General features: G+C 37.2%; 1 protein-coding gene across 2 annotated transcripts in view; it reads right to left on the bottom strand.

Annotated features, from left to right (window-relative positions):
• Nucleotides 1-15,317, bottom strand: part of APPL1 (adaptor protein, phosphotyrosine interacting with PH domain and leucine zipper 1) — a 35,934-nt gene that overhangs the window by 18,254 nt on the left and 2,363 nt on the right. For both annotated transcript variants that reach the window (XM_084986670.1, NM_001134966.1), the window contains 6 exon segments: nucleotides 11,008-11,106; nucleotides 10,002-10,061; nucleotides 9,196-9,267; nucleotides 4,769-4,856; nucleotides 3,060-3,101; nucleotides 2,190-2,248 (listed from right to left, as the gene is read on the bottom strand). In XM_084986670.1, the coding sequence (XP_084842796.1) occupies nucleotides 2,190-2,248; nucleotides 3,060-3,101; nucleotides 4,769-4,856; nucleotides 9,196-9,267; nucleotides 10,002-10,061; nucleotides 11,008-11,106 (420 nt within the window).

Here is a 15,317-nt window from a genome sequence, read left to right as displayed (position 1 = left end):
TAGTAATCTGGTCCCCAACTACTTCTTTCCTATTGTTTGACCACACTTCCCCCAAATACATCCCATGCTCCAGAGACACTGATATGATTTTCTTTCCATTAGCATAGAAATTATTGCTAGAAATAAATAATAATTGTATAAGCCAGGTACTCTGTGTGCATTCTCTTTCATCTTTATAACTACTGAGGTTTTTTGATAGAGAGATAAAGAGTTGAAATTAATTAACCAGTGAATGATTTCAGGCAAATAAGCAGAAGAGCTGAGATTAGTCCCCAAGCTGTCTAATTTCAGAGCCAGGGCTCTTAGCCTTTATATTCTTCAGACTCTACCATGTGTCTCTTCAAAGGCTGTTTTTCTTCCAGAAATGCCCTCTTCCCACCTCCAAACCACTGATGCTGCTCATCTTCAATGCACATGGCACCTCCTAAAAGTGTAACCTTTCCTGGCATTCCCACTGTGGTACAGCAGGTTAAGGATCCACCATGGCTGTAGCTGTGGTACAGCTCGAAGCTGCAGCCTGGGAATTTCCATACTCTATGAGTGCAGCCAAAAAAAAGAAAAAAAATATAACCTTTCCCAACTCACCCATCAAAGACATGCTGCTCTCTCTGTGCTCTCCCAGCATTTTGTTAAGACTTTTTTACTGGCCTTTGACTCAGGGTTATCATGCATTCTCTTCATCTTTGTACTGTGACATCTGCTCTAGTTGCATGCCTTCACACAGGAGGCCTTTGATAAATGTGGATTATCCACTCCTTGAGGGCATGTTGTTTCCCCACAGTACCCAATATACAGTAGTTGCTCAATTACTCTTTAAAATAAATCCAATTGGTGGAAGAATGTTTTTAAAAATACCCAAAACCCTGAATTCCTGTTGTGATGCAGCATAAATGATTCCATCTAGGAACCATGAGGTTGTAGGTTCAATCCCTGGCCTTGGAAAAAAAAAAAAAATTCCCCAAACAGCCAAAGGCAATGCAAAATATACCAAAATTAATACTTACATCCTTTTTTTTTTTTTTTTTGGCTTTTTAGGGCCACACTCACACCATATGGAGGTTCCCAGGCTAGGGGATAAATCAGAGCTGCAGTTGCTGGCCTACACCACAGCCAGGCCATATCTGAGCTTCATCTGTGACCTACACCACAGCTCATGGCAACGCCAGATTCTTAACCCACTGATCGAGGCCAGGGATCAAACCCAAGTCCTTATGGATACTGTCTGGTTCGTTTCTGCTGAGCCACGACGGGAACTCCAAAACTTAGATCCTTTAACTACTCTTCTACGGCAAAGTGAAAAAGTAATATAGATCACAATATACATATGTACTTTATTAATATTTGTACCATCAAGTAATCAGTGAACTAAAATTAGAAATGGAACGTAGATCTGAAATTTGTACTGAATTTTGTGAGAAATATTCCTTTTTATGTCACAGTAGCTGTTGCACAGTAAATCATACCCAACTGTGGATTCCCACAAATGGTCACTGTGTCCTTACTGGCAGCTGCAGCCAAGGCAGTAGACACCAATTCCCATGCACAGAGACCACCTCACTCACAAACATCTAGTGGAAGCCAACTCATCAAGCTTTAGGCTAGGCACTAAGAGAAATGATCTTAAGGAGCATCTAAATGAACTTGTTAATACTCTGTTCTTTGTTCTTTACTCAAATACATTTTTCCTCAAATGAAGTGAATTTCACTCCTTGGACAGGTATCTATATATATAGATATATAGATATATATATATTCCCTTGAAATGAGGTCTTCATAACAGAATTTCATTCAATTACTCATGTAACAATTCAACTCTTTAACCACTGTAACTCAGAATACACTTTTGAATACATCTATAAAACAAAACAAACACAATGTTATCAAAATACAACACAAAAGGAGGCAATGTTATACCTCGGCATCAATTACATTTTTGGAACAGTTACGTGCTTATAAAATTCTGTCAACAGAAAAAATAGTTTCTTTAAAAAGACAATTAACTGTCTGAGTGTCTGATAATTAACAGTTAACAAAAGGCTTTGAAACAACTAGAAAGAAAGAATAAACTAAGGGCAATATAGCAAAATGTACAAAGTAACTGCTGGCTATTATTTTTAAACAGGAAAAACTAGACCACCTAATAAGATAGTTGTTAACTGTGAAACTGAAGGAGTAAGTATGTAACACACCTTGTCATTTTCTCTTTTTTTTGACAGTCTGCTGTATCTGTTAATTGCAGCATCATGATCTAGAAAATAAAAATGACTGATAAACACAATACACCAGTGCTTTGCAAAACTTTTGAGTGCTTTAAATGGTCTTTACATCTACATCTTACAACAAATACTCTAAAGCAAAAATAAGAATTCCCTGCCATGTGACCACCCAAATGTTCCCCACAACCAAATTTCCCCTAAAGTACATCTCTATTTATTAAACTGGTAAAACAAAAAACAAAAAACAAAAACCCACACATTTAATTGTAATCCATTAAAAGTTTTTAAAAGTATTTTTTAGTACAAAAATAACAAATGCTCATTAAAGAAAATTTGGAATATACAGAAAAAGGAAAAATAAGCCACCTCCTTAGGTATAACGAAGATAACAAGCCAGATTTAATTTCTTTTTTCTTTTTTTAGGGCCGCAGCTGTGGCATACGGAGATTCCAAGACTAGGGTTTGAATCAGAGCTGTAGCTGCTGGCCTACCGCTATAGCTGTGGCAACACCAGATCCGAGCCTCGCATCGACTGCAACCTACACCACAGCTCACAGCAATGCTGGATCCTTAACACACTGAGCAAGGCCAGGAATTGAACCTGTATCCTCTCGGATGCATGTTCGTTTCTGCTGAGTCAAAACAAGAACTCCTAATTTCCTTTAAAATTTTTCATGTAGCCTAAACAGTACAACTTAAATAACAATGATTCAAATAATATTCACTTAAACTTTTAATTATGTTCATTTTTTTCAATTATTACATGGAATCTGGCTACAGATTTGCGTTGATAAAGAAATGCATCATTACAAGATATAACTATACAAAGTATTCAGATCTTACCATTACTGGCAATCTGAAACACTTCCTTTAATGTCAATATTTCTGGAAAAGTTCAAGAACAATTTCAGTTTAGCATATTTATGAACTATCTTAAATTTTGTTTAGCAAATAGTAACTGCCATTTAAGCTATAATTAAAACTCAAAATAATATTTCATACTTAAACATTCAAAGTGAAAAAGTTATTGTGTTCTAGTCTATAGAACATGTACTACCATTAGCAACAGTTACACCACCAGAAAATGTACTTGCTACAAATTGTAATATAACACAAAGACAAATTTTAAAACACTGCAAATTCTAAGACATACAAATATTTCAACTTAGTATCAGAATCTAAATGATTGATTTGCTTTATATTAACTCTAATAAGTTCAAACACTGAATGAGAAACAGAACATTTTATTGACAAGTCCCCTTAGACTGAGGAAATAGGTCTTGTTTCTTGACCTTGGAAACATCATTCTTGACGATTACCACAACAATTAATTCTGTCTCTAAAATACATTTGTCTTTATTCCATGTAAATTTAAATACCATCCAATTAGTGCAATGTTTTTATTCTATCTAAATATTTTGTAGATAAGTCTATATGATTATCTGACATTGTAAATTATAAGAAAGCAGAAACAACTCTATACAATTCTCATTTTATCACCTGATAATCCTAAATGGGAAAAAACTCCACCACAAGCTACTATGACATGGGTTTTTAGATGGGCCAGCTCCCCTTCCTCCCATCATTCCAGTCCACCAACACACCTCTATCTCCTTTGCCAACTACTCCAGTTCAGGCAGTGGTGACACCTGACCAGACTCTCACAACTTCCTAATCCATTCCCCTAGACATCAAATCCACTCCATTCCACCTTCAAAACCAAAGGGATTGGAGTTCCTGTTGTGGCTCAATGGTTAACGAATGTGACTAGCATCCATGAGGATGCAGGTTTGATCCCTGGCCTCCCTCAGTGGGTTAAGGATCTGGCATTGCTGTGGCCGTGTTGTAGGCTGGCGACTGCAGCTCCAATTCGACCCCTAGCCTGGGAACCTCCATATGCCTCGGGTGCAGCCCTAAAAAGCAAAAACAAACAAACAAATAAAAACAAAAACTAAAGGATTATGTCTCTCTACTTCCTAAAGACCTCCATTGTCTTCTCTTTGTTTATAAACTCAAGTCTAATACTTTTAGCATGATCTAATCCCAACTAATCTATTTTTAGAGCTATCTTCTGCCACACCCCAACACATCCAACATTGCAGCCACACAAATTTCTCAAAATAAGCCATGTACTTCTATGACCCATAATTTTGTGCTTTCTAATCCTTCTAATAGAATGACTCTCTTCTCCTGGCAAATTTTTCTTCATTGTTCAATGCTCATGTCACATCCCTGGTGAAACCTTTCTGACACCCTCCTCTGAGCCCCCATAGCACCTTGCTCATCCCTAATTATAAGACACAGAGTATCATAATTATCTGTTTACCCATCTCCTTCTCTAGGCTTTCTCAAGGGAAGTGACATGTTGTTCATAGCAGTATTCCTTAGTATTTAGTTTAACATCTAACAGAAATTCCTATAAATGTTTAGTGACTAATGTAAAAGTACCACATGCTATAGTCAGAAATGGTTAAGGTATAGAGTAATACACATTTTATATGCATTGATCTTCTGACAGCTAATGAAAGCAAACATAAGCTTGACTTCATTACCTTTCAGATCTCTTTCTTTAAACTGGGTAATGGGAAACATCATGGCATCAGCAAGCTGCGTTGAAAGTACCGCATGACAAGAGCTAAGCTAGTGAAAGACCAAAAGGCCAAATAAGTAAAAAGAGACAGTCAACCAGCATTATGGAAATTAAAATCTAGTAAAAAGGTACTGATATGTTTACATAAGAGAACACTCAAAATTACGTGATACTATCACAAAATTATGTGAGTCAAAAAAAATTCCATTTAAAACTCTCAGAAGAAAGACTTGGATTTGGCAACTATTTCTAAGATATGACACCAAAAAACAAAGGCAACCAAAGAAAAGATAAACTAGACTTCTTCAGAAATAAAAACTTTGGAGTTCCCGTGGTGGCACAGTGGTTAACGAATCCGACTAGAAACCATGAGGTTTCGGGTTTGATCCCTGTCCTCGCTCAGTGGGTTAAGGATCTGGCGTTGCCGTGAGCTGTGGTGTAGGTCGCAGACTCGGCTCAGATCCTGCTTTGCTGTGTCTCTGGCATAGGGCCGGCAGCTACAGCTTCGATTAGACCCCTAGCCTGGGAACCTCCATACGCCAAGAGAGCAGCCCAAGAAATGGCAAAAAGACAAAAAAAAAAAAAAAAAGAAAGAAAGAAAAACTTTTGGGGAGTTCCTGTCATGGCTCAGTGGCAACGAACCTGACTGGGATCCATGAGGACAAGGGTTCGATCCATGACATTGCTCAATAGGTTAAGGATCTGGTGTTGCTGTGTGCTGTGGTGCTGACTGCAGACTTGGCTCGGATCTCCAGTTGCAATGGCTGTTGTGTAGGCTGGCGGCTACAGCTCCTATTCAACCCCTAGCCTGGGCTTTTTCATATGCTGCAGGTGTGGCCCTCAAAAAAAAGAGAATTAAAAACATCAAAGGAAATTATCAAGAAAATTAAAAGACAACCCACAGAATGGGAGAAAATATTTACCAATCACATATCTCATAGAGACTCATATTCTTTAGAATAAAGAACTCTTGGAGTTCCCATTGTGGCACAGTGGAAACAAATCCTGCAAGTATCCATGAAAATGCAGGTTAAATCCCTGGCCTCACTCAGTGGGTCAAGGATCTGGTGTTGCTATGAACTGTGGAGTAGGTGGCAGACACAGCTCAGATCCTGCATTGCTGTGGCTGTGGCATACACCGGCAGCTGTAGCTCCAATTTGACCCTTAGCCTGGGAACTTCCACATGTGGCAGAAGTGACCCTAAAAAAAAAAAAAAAAAAAAAAAAAAGAAAAGAAAAGAAAAAGGAAAAAAAGGAAAATAATAAAGAACTCGAACTCAGTACTGAAAGACAACCCAATTAAAAAATGGGCAATAGTCTGAACAGATACTTCTTCAGAGATACACGAATGGTAAATAAGCACAGGAAAAGATGCTCAACATCATTAGCCATCAGGAAAATGCATAACAAAAACACAATGAGATTCCACTTCATACCCACTTAGATGGTTATAATAAAAAAAATGAAAATAACAACTGTTGATAAAGATGTAAAGAAACTGAAACACTCCTACATTATTGGCAAGAATTTAAAATTGTGCAGGATTTTGGCAGTCTGAGAAACAATTTGGCAGTTTCTCAAAAAGCTAAACATAAAGTTACTATATGATCCAACAATACCCCTCATGAATATATAATGAAAAGAACTGAAAACTAGTGAATTAAAAAAAAAACCAAAAACTTGTACATGAATGCTCATAGCAGCATAGTAGCCAAAAGGTGGAAAAGAACCCAAATGTCTTATCATGTAATAAACGGATAAATAAAATGTGGTATATATACAATGGAATTTTATTCAGAAAAAAAAAAGGAACAATCCAAACATTTATATATGGAACAACAAAAGACCCAGAATTGCCAAAGCAATCCTGAGAAACAAAAACCAAGCAGGAGGCATAACTCTCCCAGACTTCAAGAAATACTACAAAGCCACAGTCATCAAAACAGTGTGGTACTGGTACCAAAACAGACAGACAGACCAATGGAACAGAACAGAAAACCCAGAAATAAACCCTGACACCTATGGTCAATTAATCTTTGACAAGGGAGGCAAGAACATAAAATGGGAAAAACACAGTCTATCCAGCAAGCATTGTTGGGAAACCTGGACAGCTGCATGCAAAGCAATGAAACTAGAACACACCCTCACACCATGCACAAAAATAAACTCCAAATGGCTGAAAGACTTAAATATACGACTGGACACCATCAAACTCCTAGAAGAAAACATAGGCAAAACACTCTCTGACATCAACATCATGAATATTTTCTCAGGTCAGTCTCCCAAAGCAATAGAAATTAGAGCGAAAATAAACCCATGGGACCTCATCAAACTGAAAAGCTTTTGCACAGCAAAGGAAACCCAAAAGAAAACAAAAAGACAACTTACAGAATGGGAGAAAATAGTTTCAAATGATGCAACCGACAAGGGCTTAATCTCTAGAATATATAAGCAACTTATACAACCCAACAGCAAAAAAGCCAATCAATCAATGGAAAAATGGGCAAAAGACCTGAATAGACATTTCTCCAAAGAAGATACACAGATGGCCAACAAACACATGAAAAAATGCTCAACATCGCTGATTATAAGAGAAATGCAAATCAAAACTACCATGAGATATCACCTCACACCAGTCAGAATGGCCATCATTAATAAGGCCACAAATAACAAATGTTGGAGGGGTTGTGGAGAAAAGGGAACCCTCCTGCACTGCTGGTGGGAATGTAAACTGGTACAGCCACTATGGAGAACAGTTTGGAGACACCTTGGAAATCTATACATAGACCTTCCCTATGACCCTGCAATCCCACTCTTGGGCATCTATCCAGATAAAACTCTACTTAAAAGAGACACGTGCAGCCGCATGTTCATTGCAGCACTATTCACAATAGCCAGGACATGGAAACAACCCAAATGTCCATCAACAGATGATTGGATTCAGAAGATGTGGTATAGATACACAATGGAATACTACTCAGCCATAAAAAAGAATGGCATAATGCCATTTGTAGCAACATGGATGGAACTAGAGACTCTCATACTGAGTGAAATGAGTCAGAAAGACAAAGACAAATACCATATGATATCACTTATAACTGGAATCTAATATCCAGCACAAATGAACATCTCCTCAGAAAAGAAAATCATGGACTTGGAGAAGAGACTTGTGGCTGCCTGATGGGAGGGGGAGGGAGTGGGAGGGATCGGGAGCTTGGGCTTATCAGACACAACTTAGAATAGATTTACAAGGAGATCCTGCTGAATAGCATTGAGAACTTTGTCTAGATACTCATGTTGCAACAGAAGAAAGGGTGGGGGAAAAATGTAATTGTAATGTATACATGTAAGGATAACTTGATCCCCTTGCTGTACAGTGGGAAAATAAAAAAAAAAAAAAAGAAAGAAAGAAAAAAAAGGGATGAAATTCTAATACTTTCTACAACATGAATGAACCCTGAAAACATTATGTCAAATGAAAGAAGAGAGATGTAAAAATCCACAGACTGTATGAGTCCATTTGTATGAAATATCCCAAACAGGCAAATCTACACAGACAGATAGCAGATTTGTGGTTGCCAGGAGCTGAGGGGACAGGGTGAATGACTGCTTAACGGGCACCAGGTTTCCTTTGGGATAACAATGAAAGTGTTCAGAACATCAGTGGCAGTTACACAACATTGTGAATGTTTAAAATGTCACTACTGGTAAATTTTATATTATGTATATTTTACAATAAAAATTTCCTTTTCCTATATTTCTTTATATTGACCTCATATGACAATATTTTGCTATAATGAGTTATTAAAATATTTTTAAAAACTACTTTTCCAGTTAAGAGACTAGAAAAAACAGACATACCTAATGTAAAGAGTTTTCATTGAACTAGTTAAAAATAGTTATGGATTTTCCAAACATTTCTCATGACCTTTCTTCCTCTTAGCTCTTAGGTCTTAATGATTCTTTCTAGGTCTTATTGATGGTAGAGAATTTAAAGGTTGATATTTGCTACCTGGGATGGAAGGATTAATAAAGTGAATGATAAAATGTTGCTTGATGTAAAAGCCAAAGAAACCATTAACTCTTCTCTCCCTGCTACATCAAACAACACAACGAAAGGTTGAATGTTACATGGACTGAGAATAGGGAGAGCAGATCTTATCTATATGCCTATTCCTTGAAAATAATTTGTTTTAATCAGACAAAGAAAGTATTGTTTTTACATGACAGCCACCAAAATTTGGAAATAAGGTCCTTCCTTAAATAATCATCTTTTATAACAGAGATTTACTCAAAATCATGATAATAAAAGTTGCCAATAACGGCTAAACAACTTTAATAACTTAATTATAAGACCACTTATTCAAGCAAAATAAAATAAGCATTTACCTCATCTATAACTTTTGAAAACTGTTGCAAAGTAGAACTCATAACTTCATCATCACCCCCCAATGGAAAACGCTGAAAAGTGAGAAGCAGAGAAAACGGGTCCAATGTTATATGTCTTTTGAGAGTGACATTATAATTTTCATTTTTAAATAACTTCTAAAATTTTGAAAAAGCTCTACAAACATCATTTTAATAAAATGTAATCCATGTAATTAGTAAACAATTAAATGTGTCCTAAGTAACAGGAGTTGAAAGATTTAAAATTAGCTCCAATTCCTCCACTAAACAGCTGCGTAACCTTGGGCAAACCTGTTTCTTCATTTGAAAAAAGGGAGGCATGGAGTTGCACAGCGGAAACGAATCTGACTAGGAACCATGAGGCTGAGGGTTCAATCCCTGGCCTCACTCAGTGGGTTAAGAATCCGGCATTGCCATGAGCTGTGGTGTAGGTTGCAGACTCTGCTCAGATCCTGCATTGCTGTGGCTGTGTGTAGACCAGCAGCTGTAGCTCTGGTTAGACCCCTAGCCTGGAAAACCTCCATATGCCGTGGGTGCAGCCCTAAAAAACAAAAGAAAAAAAAAAAAGAAAAAGAAAAAAGGGAGGTAAATTAGATAACCCGTGTCTAACATTAAATCATTAAAACTAGATATAAGTACATAATGGAATTTCAATGGCATATCAAAATTACCTTCTATGAATTCAAAAGGGCTTAGAATTATTGATAAGAAATTCTATTTATCTGTATACACTATATTACTGCATATTTTAAATTATACTTTAAAACTTATACTTTTAAAAACCATACCTGTTTTTCATATTCTTTTAAAAGTTTTGAAGTCAGGTGTGTTGCTGCACTTAATTCATTCTATGGAAAAAGATGAGCATTCAAATTAGCATATTACAGATTAAGAAAGAAGTTTTAATTGAAGGTACCTATACCACTGTTACTTAACATAAATACTGTACAACGTGTTCTCTAAACCCCTCATTAAATCATTGGAAAGGGAACTATCACTAAAGTATTTTAAAAGGAAACTTGGAGCTCCCGCTGTGGGAGCTCTGGCCTGGGAACTCCATATGCGAAGGTGTGGCCAAAAAAAAAAGGAAACTCAAACCATGAAATAAATAGACACCATCAAGGAATTGAGTAGTGTTCCAGGTGTGTGCTTTTTCTTTTTAGCTAATAAAAACTAATTGCTGCTTTAAAACTAGAAGTAAACTGTACATAATGTTAGTAAAATCTTAAGAGATACCACATTGATGACTGATTATCCCTCTCTGGATGCTGACGCTAGACCAAAATGCAGTCAACTTAGTCATATAATAATGTAGCCATATGAACGAAACACTTTTTTAATTTAAAGGGTTTTTTTCAGTGATGAATTAAGTGACAAATGTAACATTTCTTTTATGGATTAATCTGTGTGGTCAGAAATCAAATTCTTAAGAGAACTATCACTAGGCTAAAAAAACAAATAAATATCATAGCAACTTTAAAGTACATAATGAACATGTGAGTACAGAAAGAAGAGCAAATGAGAAAGGAAAGATAAAACATGTACACTTAATTAGTCCCAAAGAAAGTTTATCACAGAACCCAAGTTGCTCTTAAGGCTTATAATTAAGTTACATAAACACAGCTTCAAGAGTTCTTTTGTGGCACAGAAGGTTAAGGATCAAGCGTTGTCATTACTGTGGCTCAGGTCACCTCTGCGGTGCAGGTTCGATCCCTGGCCCAGAATTTCTGCATGCCATGAATGCAGCCCAAATAAAAGAAAAAAAAAGCATTCAGTCCGCCTTTAGCTCTTTACCTGTGCATCATAAATCCGACGCATAGCTTGATACAATTGGTTCATATAGCTGGAAATAGCTGTAGCATCTTCTTCAAATACACCCAGTAAAGACCTTGTCTGCATAAAATAAAAGCAATATGTTTGTTAACCATTATATAAATCAGATGGAAATCTTTTTTTTTTCCTAAGAGAAAGAAAAATCCTAGGACATTAGAGTTCTAATAATCTAAGTTTTAATCTATATTCTCTCTTTTGATAGTAATGCCAAGATGTTGAGGTTGTTTGTTCTCAATTTCACTTCATTAAAACAGAGGGGGAGTTCCCACTGTGGCACAGTGGGGTAAGGACCTGACTGCAGCAACTGGGGTCACTGCAGAGGTGTGGGTTCCATCTCTAGCCAGCTCGGTGGACTAGGGATCTGACGTTGCTACAGCTGTGGTATAGGTTGCACCTGTGGCTTGGATTTGACCTCTGGTCCAGAAACTTCCATATGCCATGAGTGCACCTGAAAAAGAAAAACAAAACAAACAAAAAACCAGAGGGATTTTTCCAACTATGTCATACAAACCTTAGAAGGAACAGCAAAGGTATATTTTCATGAATTAAAAAGTCTGTAATTAAACTAAGAACAAGTCTACTGAACAATTCAAGACCAAATTAACAGTATATCATGTATCAATATTTTAAATGTCTTTTTTCTGGATAACTTAGTATGATTATTTCTCTTTTTCTACAGTCTCTTCTAGCAGTGCCAAACCCCTCCCTATTGTAATCCAACACCACAGACCCCTCCCCAACACGGCCTATAAAATGCTAACTAGGGAGTTCCCTGGTGGCTCAAGTGGTTTAAGGATCTGGTGTTATCACTGCTGTGGCTCTGGTTTCAATCCCTGGCCCAGGAACTTCTACATGCTTATGAGTGAGGTAAAAAAAAAAAAAAAGGGAATTCCCCTTGTGGCTTAGGGGAAACGAATCTGACCAGTAACCATCAGGATGAGGGTATGATCCCTGGCCTCACTCAGCGGGTTGGGGATCTGGCATTGCTGTGAACTGTGGTGTAGGTTGGAGACAAAGCTCAGATCCTGCATTGCTGTGGCTGTGGTGTAGGCTGGTGGCTACAGCTCCAATTTGAACCCTAGTCCGGGAACTTCCATATGCCATGGGCGCAGCTCTTACAAAAAAAAAGAAAAGAAAGAAAAAAAAATGCTAACTAGGTTTTTTCTGAATGAAAAATGCAGGGTTATTTTTCTTCTCTTTTTATACATTTCTGTATTGTTAGGCTTGTGTGTGTGTGTAATGAACATATGAGCATGTAAAAAAATAACCTTTAAAACTTGTCAGTTAGCAAATGTTAAGACTGTCAATAAAAAAGGATCAGTGGAAGTTCCCATCATGGCGCAGTGGTTAACGAATCCGACTAGGAACCATGAGGTTGCGGGTTCGGTCCTTGCCCTTGCTCAGTGGGTTAACGATCCGGCGTTGCTGTGAGCTGTGGTGTAGGTTGCAGACACGGCTCGGATCCTGCGCTGCTGTGGCTCTGGCGTAGGTTGGTGGCCACAGCTCCGATTAGACCCCCTAGCCTGGGAACCTCCATATGCCGAGGGAGCGGCCAAAGAAATAGCAAAAAGACAAAAAAAAAAAAAAAAAGGATCAGTGATAAGGAAACTCAGTACATTAAGGCAGGGTATGTTCACCTTTTTATATAACAAAGTCAGAGGAGGAATGAAATTCCAACAATTATTGAGATAACTACAGCTTAAAATCTAAAAGATGACCTTGTACTTTAACTCTACAAATAGTTTATACCACAGTCTTAGAAGCTGGTTTTTAAAAATCAACTTACTCCTCAGCTTCCTCTTTTCAGAAGAGGAAGCTAAGTCACTATGGTTTAAAAAAAAAAAAGCAGCATAAAATCATTATACCAATTTATGAAGGCCATGTTATCTCAGTCCTCTACTCCCCCATACCCCAGAGATTTAGATCTGACAGAATCTTTATTTTTTAGCTCCAGTGCCCTACTCCCACTGCCCAAGTGCTGTTGTGAGATGTAAAAACAAAGCATCATGAAATCTTGTTTAGCTAGTGCCTTTTTTAAGAAAAACCTGCCACTTAGGTTTTTCCATTCGAAAATTATCATTCTAATTCAAGGAATAAGCACATTTACACAAAAACATTTAGTGGAATTAAATTAAAAAGATGTTCTTGGCATCAGAGTTGAAACGGCTTTCCTATGTAAAGCTAGTAATATCAAGTTCAATACTATATGAAAATTTAAAGTTAGAAGCTTACAACAATGCAGTCACTATGGTACCATTTCACTGAATCTATGATGGCACCCTCTGAGAGCTGTTTTGTTTGTTATAGTAGTATATAAAACCGGTTTTATGTACTATCATAACAAACAAAACAATGTTGGCAATTAAGCTATGATTTCAGGTTTTCTTAGGTCTTGAAGGTTTTTTTTGTTTTTTGTTTTGTCTTTTTGCCTTTTCTAGGGCCGCTCTCGTGGCATATGGAGGTTCCCAGGCTAGGGGTCAAATCAGAGCTGTAGCCGCCAGCCTATGTCACAGCCACAGCAACTCGGGAGCCTCGCTGCGTCTGCGACCTACACCACAGCTCATGGCAATGCCAGATCCTTAACCCACTGAGCAAGGGCAGGGATCGAACCTGCAACCTCTTGGTTCCTAGTCGGATTTGCTAACCACTGTGGCACAACAGGAACTCCAGGTCTTGAAGTTTTTACTTTATATTTATGGAAATAGGTCTTTGAAAGAATTTTATATATATTTCTCATGTAAACACAAAAAAGAAAAAAGTTGCATAAATTTAATATAACCCTAAAATTTCAACTCTTTTTTAAAAAAATTTTTTGGTGTGCAGGGCTTGATGTGAGATCTCAATTCCCAGACCAGGGCTAGAAACTGGGCCGAAGTGATGAAAGCACTGGGAGTCAACCATCAGACCACCAAGGAACTCCCTAAAATTTCAACTCTTGTGTGAGTCATTTTTTTGACATGAGTCATCACTGTCCATATTTTCTCATCCAATATTACTCTGTGCTACAAGCACATGATAAATATTTCTTAGAAGCACTCCACTTCTGTCTCCAGTATTTTCTTCTAAACCTTTGATACCCATTCAGCAAGTCCGATGGGAGAATTTGCTTTATCTTACTAGATGTCAAAGAAATGTTTTTAGACAAAAAACGAGACTGATAATCCTTCAAGCGGTTGTTAAACTGATTTGCTGGCTGAACATGGAAAGTCTGCACTTGGCCATTCATGTCACTAGGAGAATAAACTAAGTGTGTACATTTGCAGGCAATTACAAACAACATCAACTATAAGGGGCATCTCAATATAAGTGATGTCAAAATGTCCATTAAAAAAAAGTTGTTGGAGTTCCTCAGTGGCTCAGTGGGCGAAGGATCTGTCATGCAACTGCTGTGGTATGGGTTCAATCTCTGGCCCAGGAACTTGTACATGCCATGGGCACAGTCCAAAAAAAAAAGTATTTCTCACAATATATGAATATTTCATATTATGCCAAAGAAAGAAGCCTCCATCCGGGACTGGAATTTGCCTTCATAGTTCTAGCATGGATGAATCATTGATAAGATATTTATCTACATATAAAAATTTTTTTAATATTTTGTTCAAGTTCTGTGAAAAATGTCCTTGGTAATTTGATAGGGATTGCATTGAATCTGTAGATTGCCTTGGGTAGTATAGTCATTTTGATAATATTGACTCTTCCAATCCAAGAGCATGGTATGTCTTTCCATCTGTTTGTGTCATCTTTGATTTCTTTCTTCATCAGCGTCTTATAGTTTTCAGAGTACAGGTCTTTTGTCAATTTAGGTAGGTTTACTCCTAGGTATTTTATTCTTTTTATAAAATATTTTTTTAAAGATCATATCCACTCCTACTAATTAGAAAGTATCATTTTGTTTCTGGTTTTCAGAACAATATATAAGCATGGACAAGGCATCTAGTACAGTTTTAAGATTTTCTACTTCCATAGATGCTGACTTCTGCAGAATGGTACGGTTTGGGCAAGATAATTCTAAAAATGTTTATGTTTGATCAGCTGGATTTGAACTTGCAAATATACTCCTATTTTAATACTTAGTTCTGTAAATTAAAACTAAAAAAGGATAAATGTAATCCAGGGTAGTCTTTCATGACTCCCAGGCTCTAATTTTTTACATAGCAACTCACAGACCACTTTTGATTAGGATCAGATAATCTAATCAGAAGCTTTAAAAAGTTTTCCTACTCTTCGTTATTAGTTATTACGCAACTTCTTGGACTCTGTCCTAAATAAAT

This window comes from Sus scrofa, chromosome 13 (assembly GCF_054392235.1).
Source record: "Sus scrofa isolate SSC_HxYL_T2T_F1_AM1 chromosome 13, Sscrofa_HxYL_maternal_Yorkshire_Landrace_v2.0, whole genome shotgun sequence".
NCBI classification, from domain to species: domain Eukaryota; kingdom Metazoa; phylum Chordata; class Mammalia; order Artiodactyla; family Suidae; genus Sus; species Sus scrofa.
The sequence above is the reverse complement of the archived record's forward strand: the minus strand, read 5'-3'. Positions and strand labels throughout refer to the sequence as shown.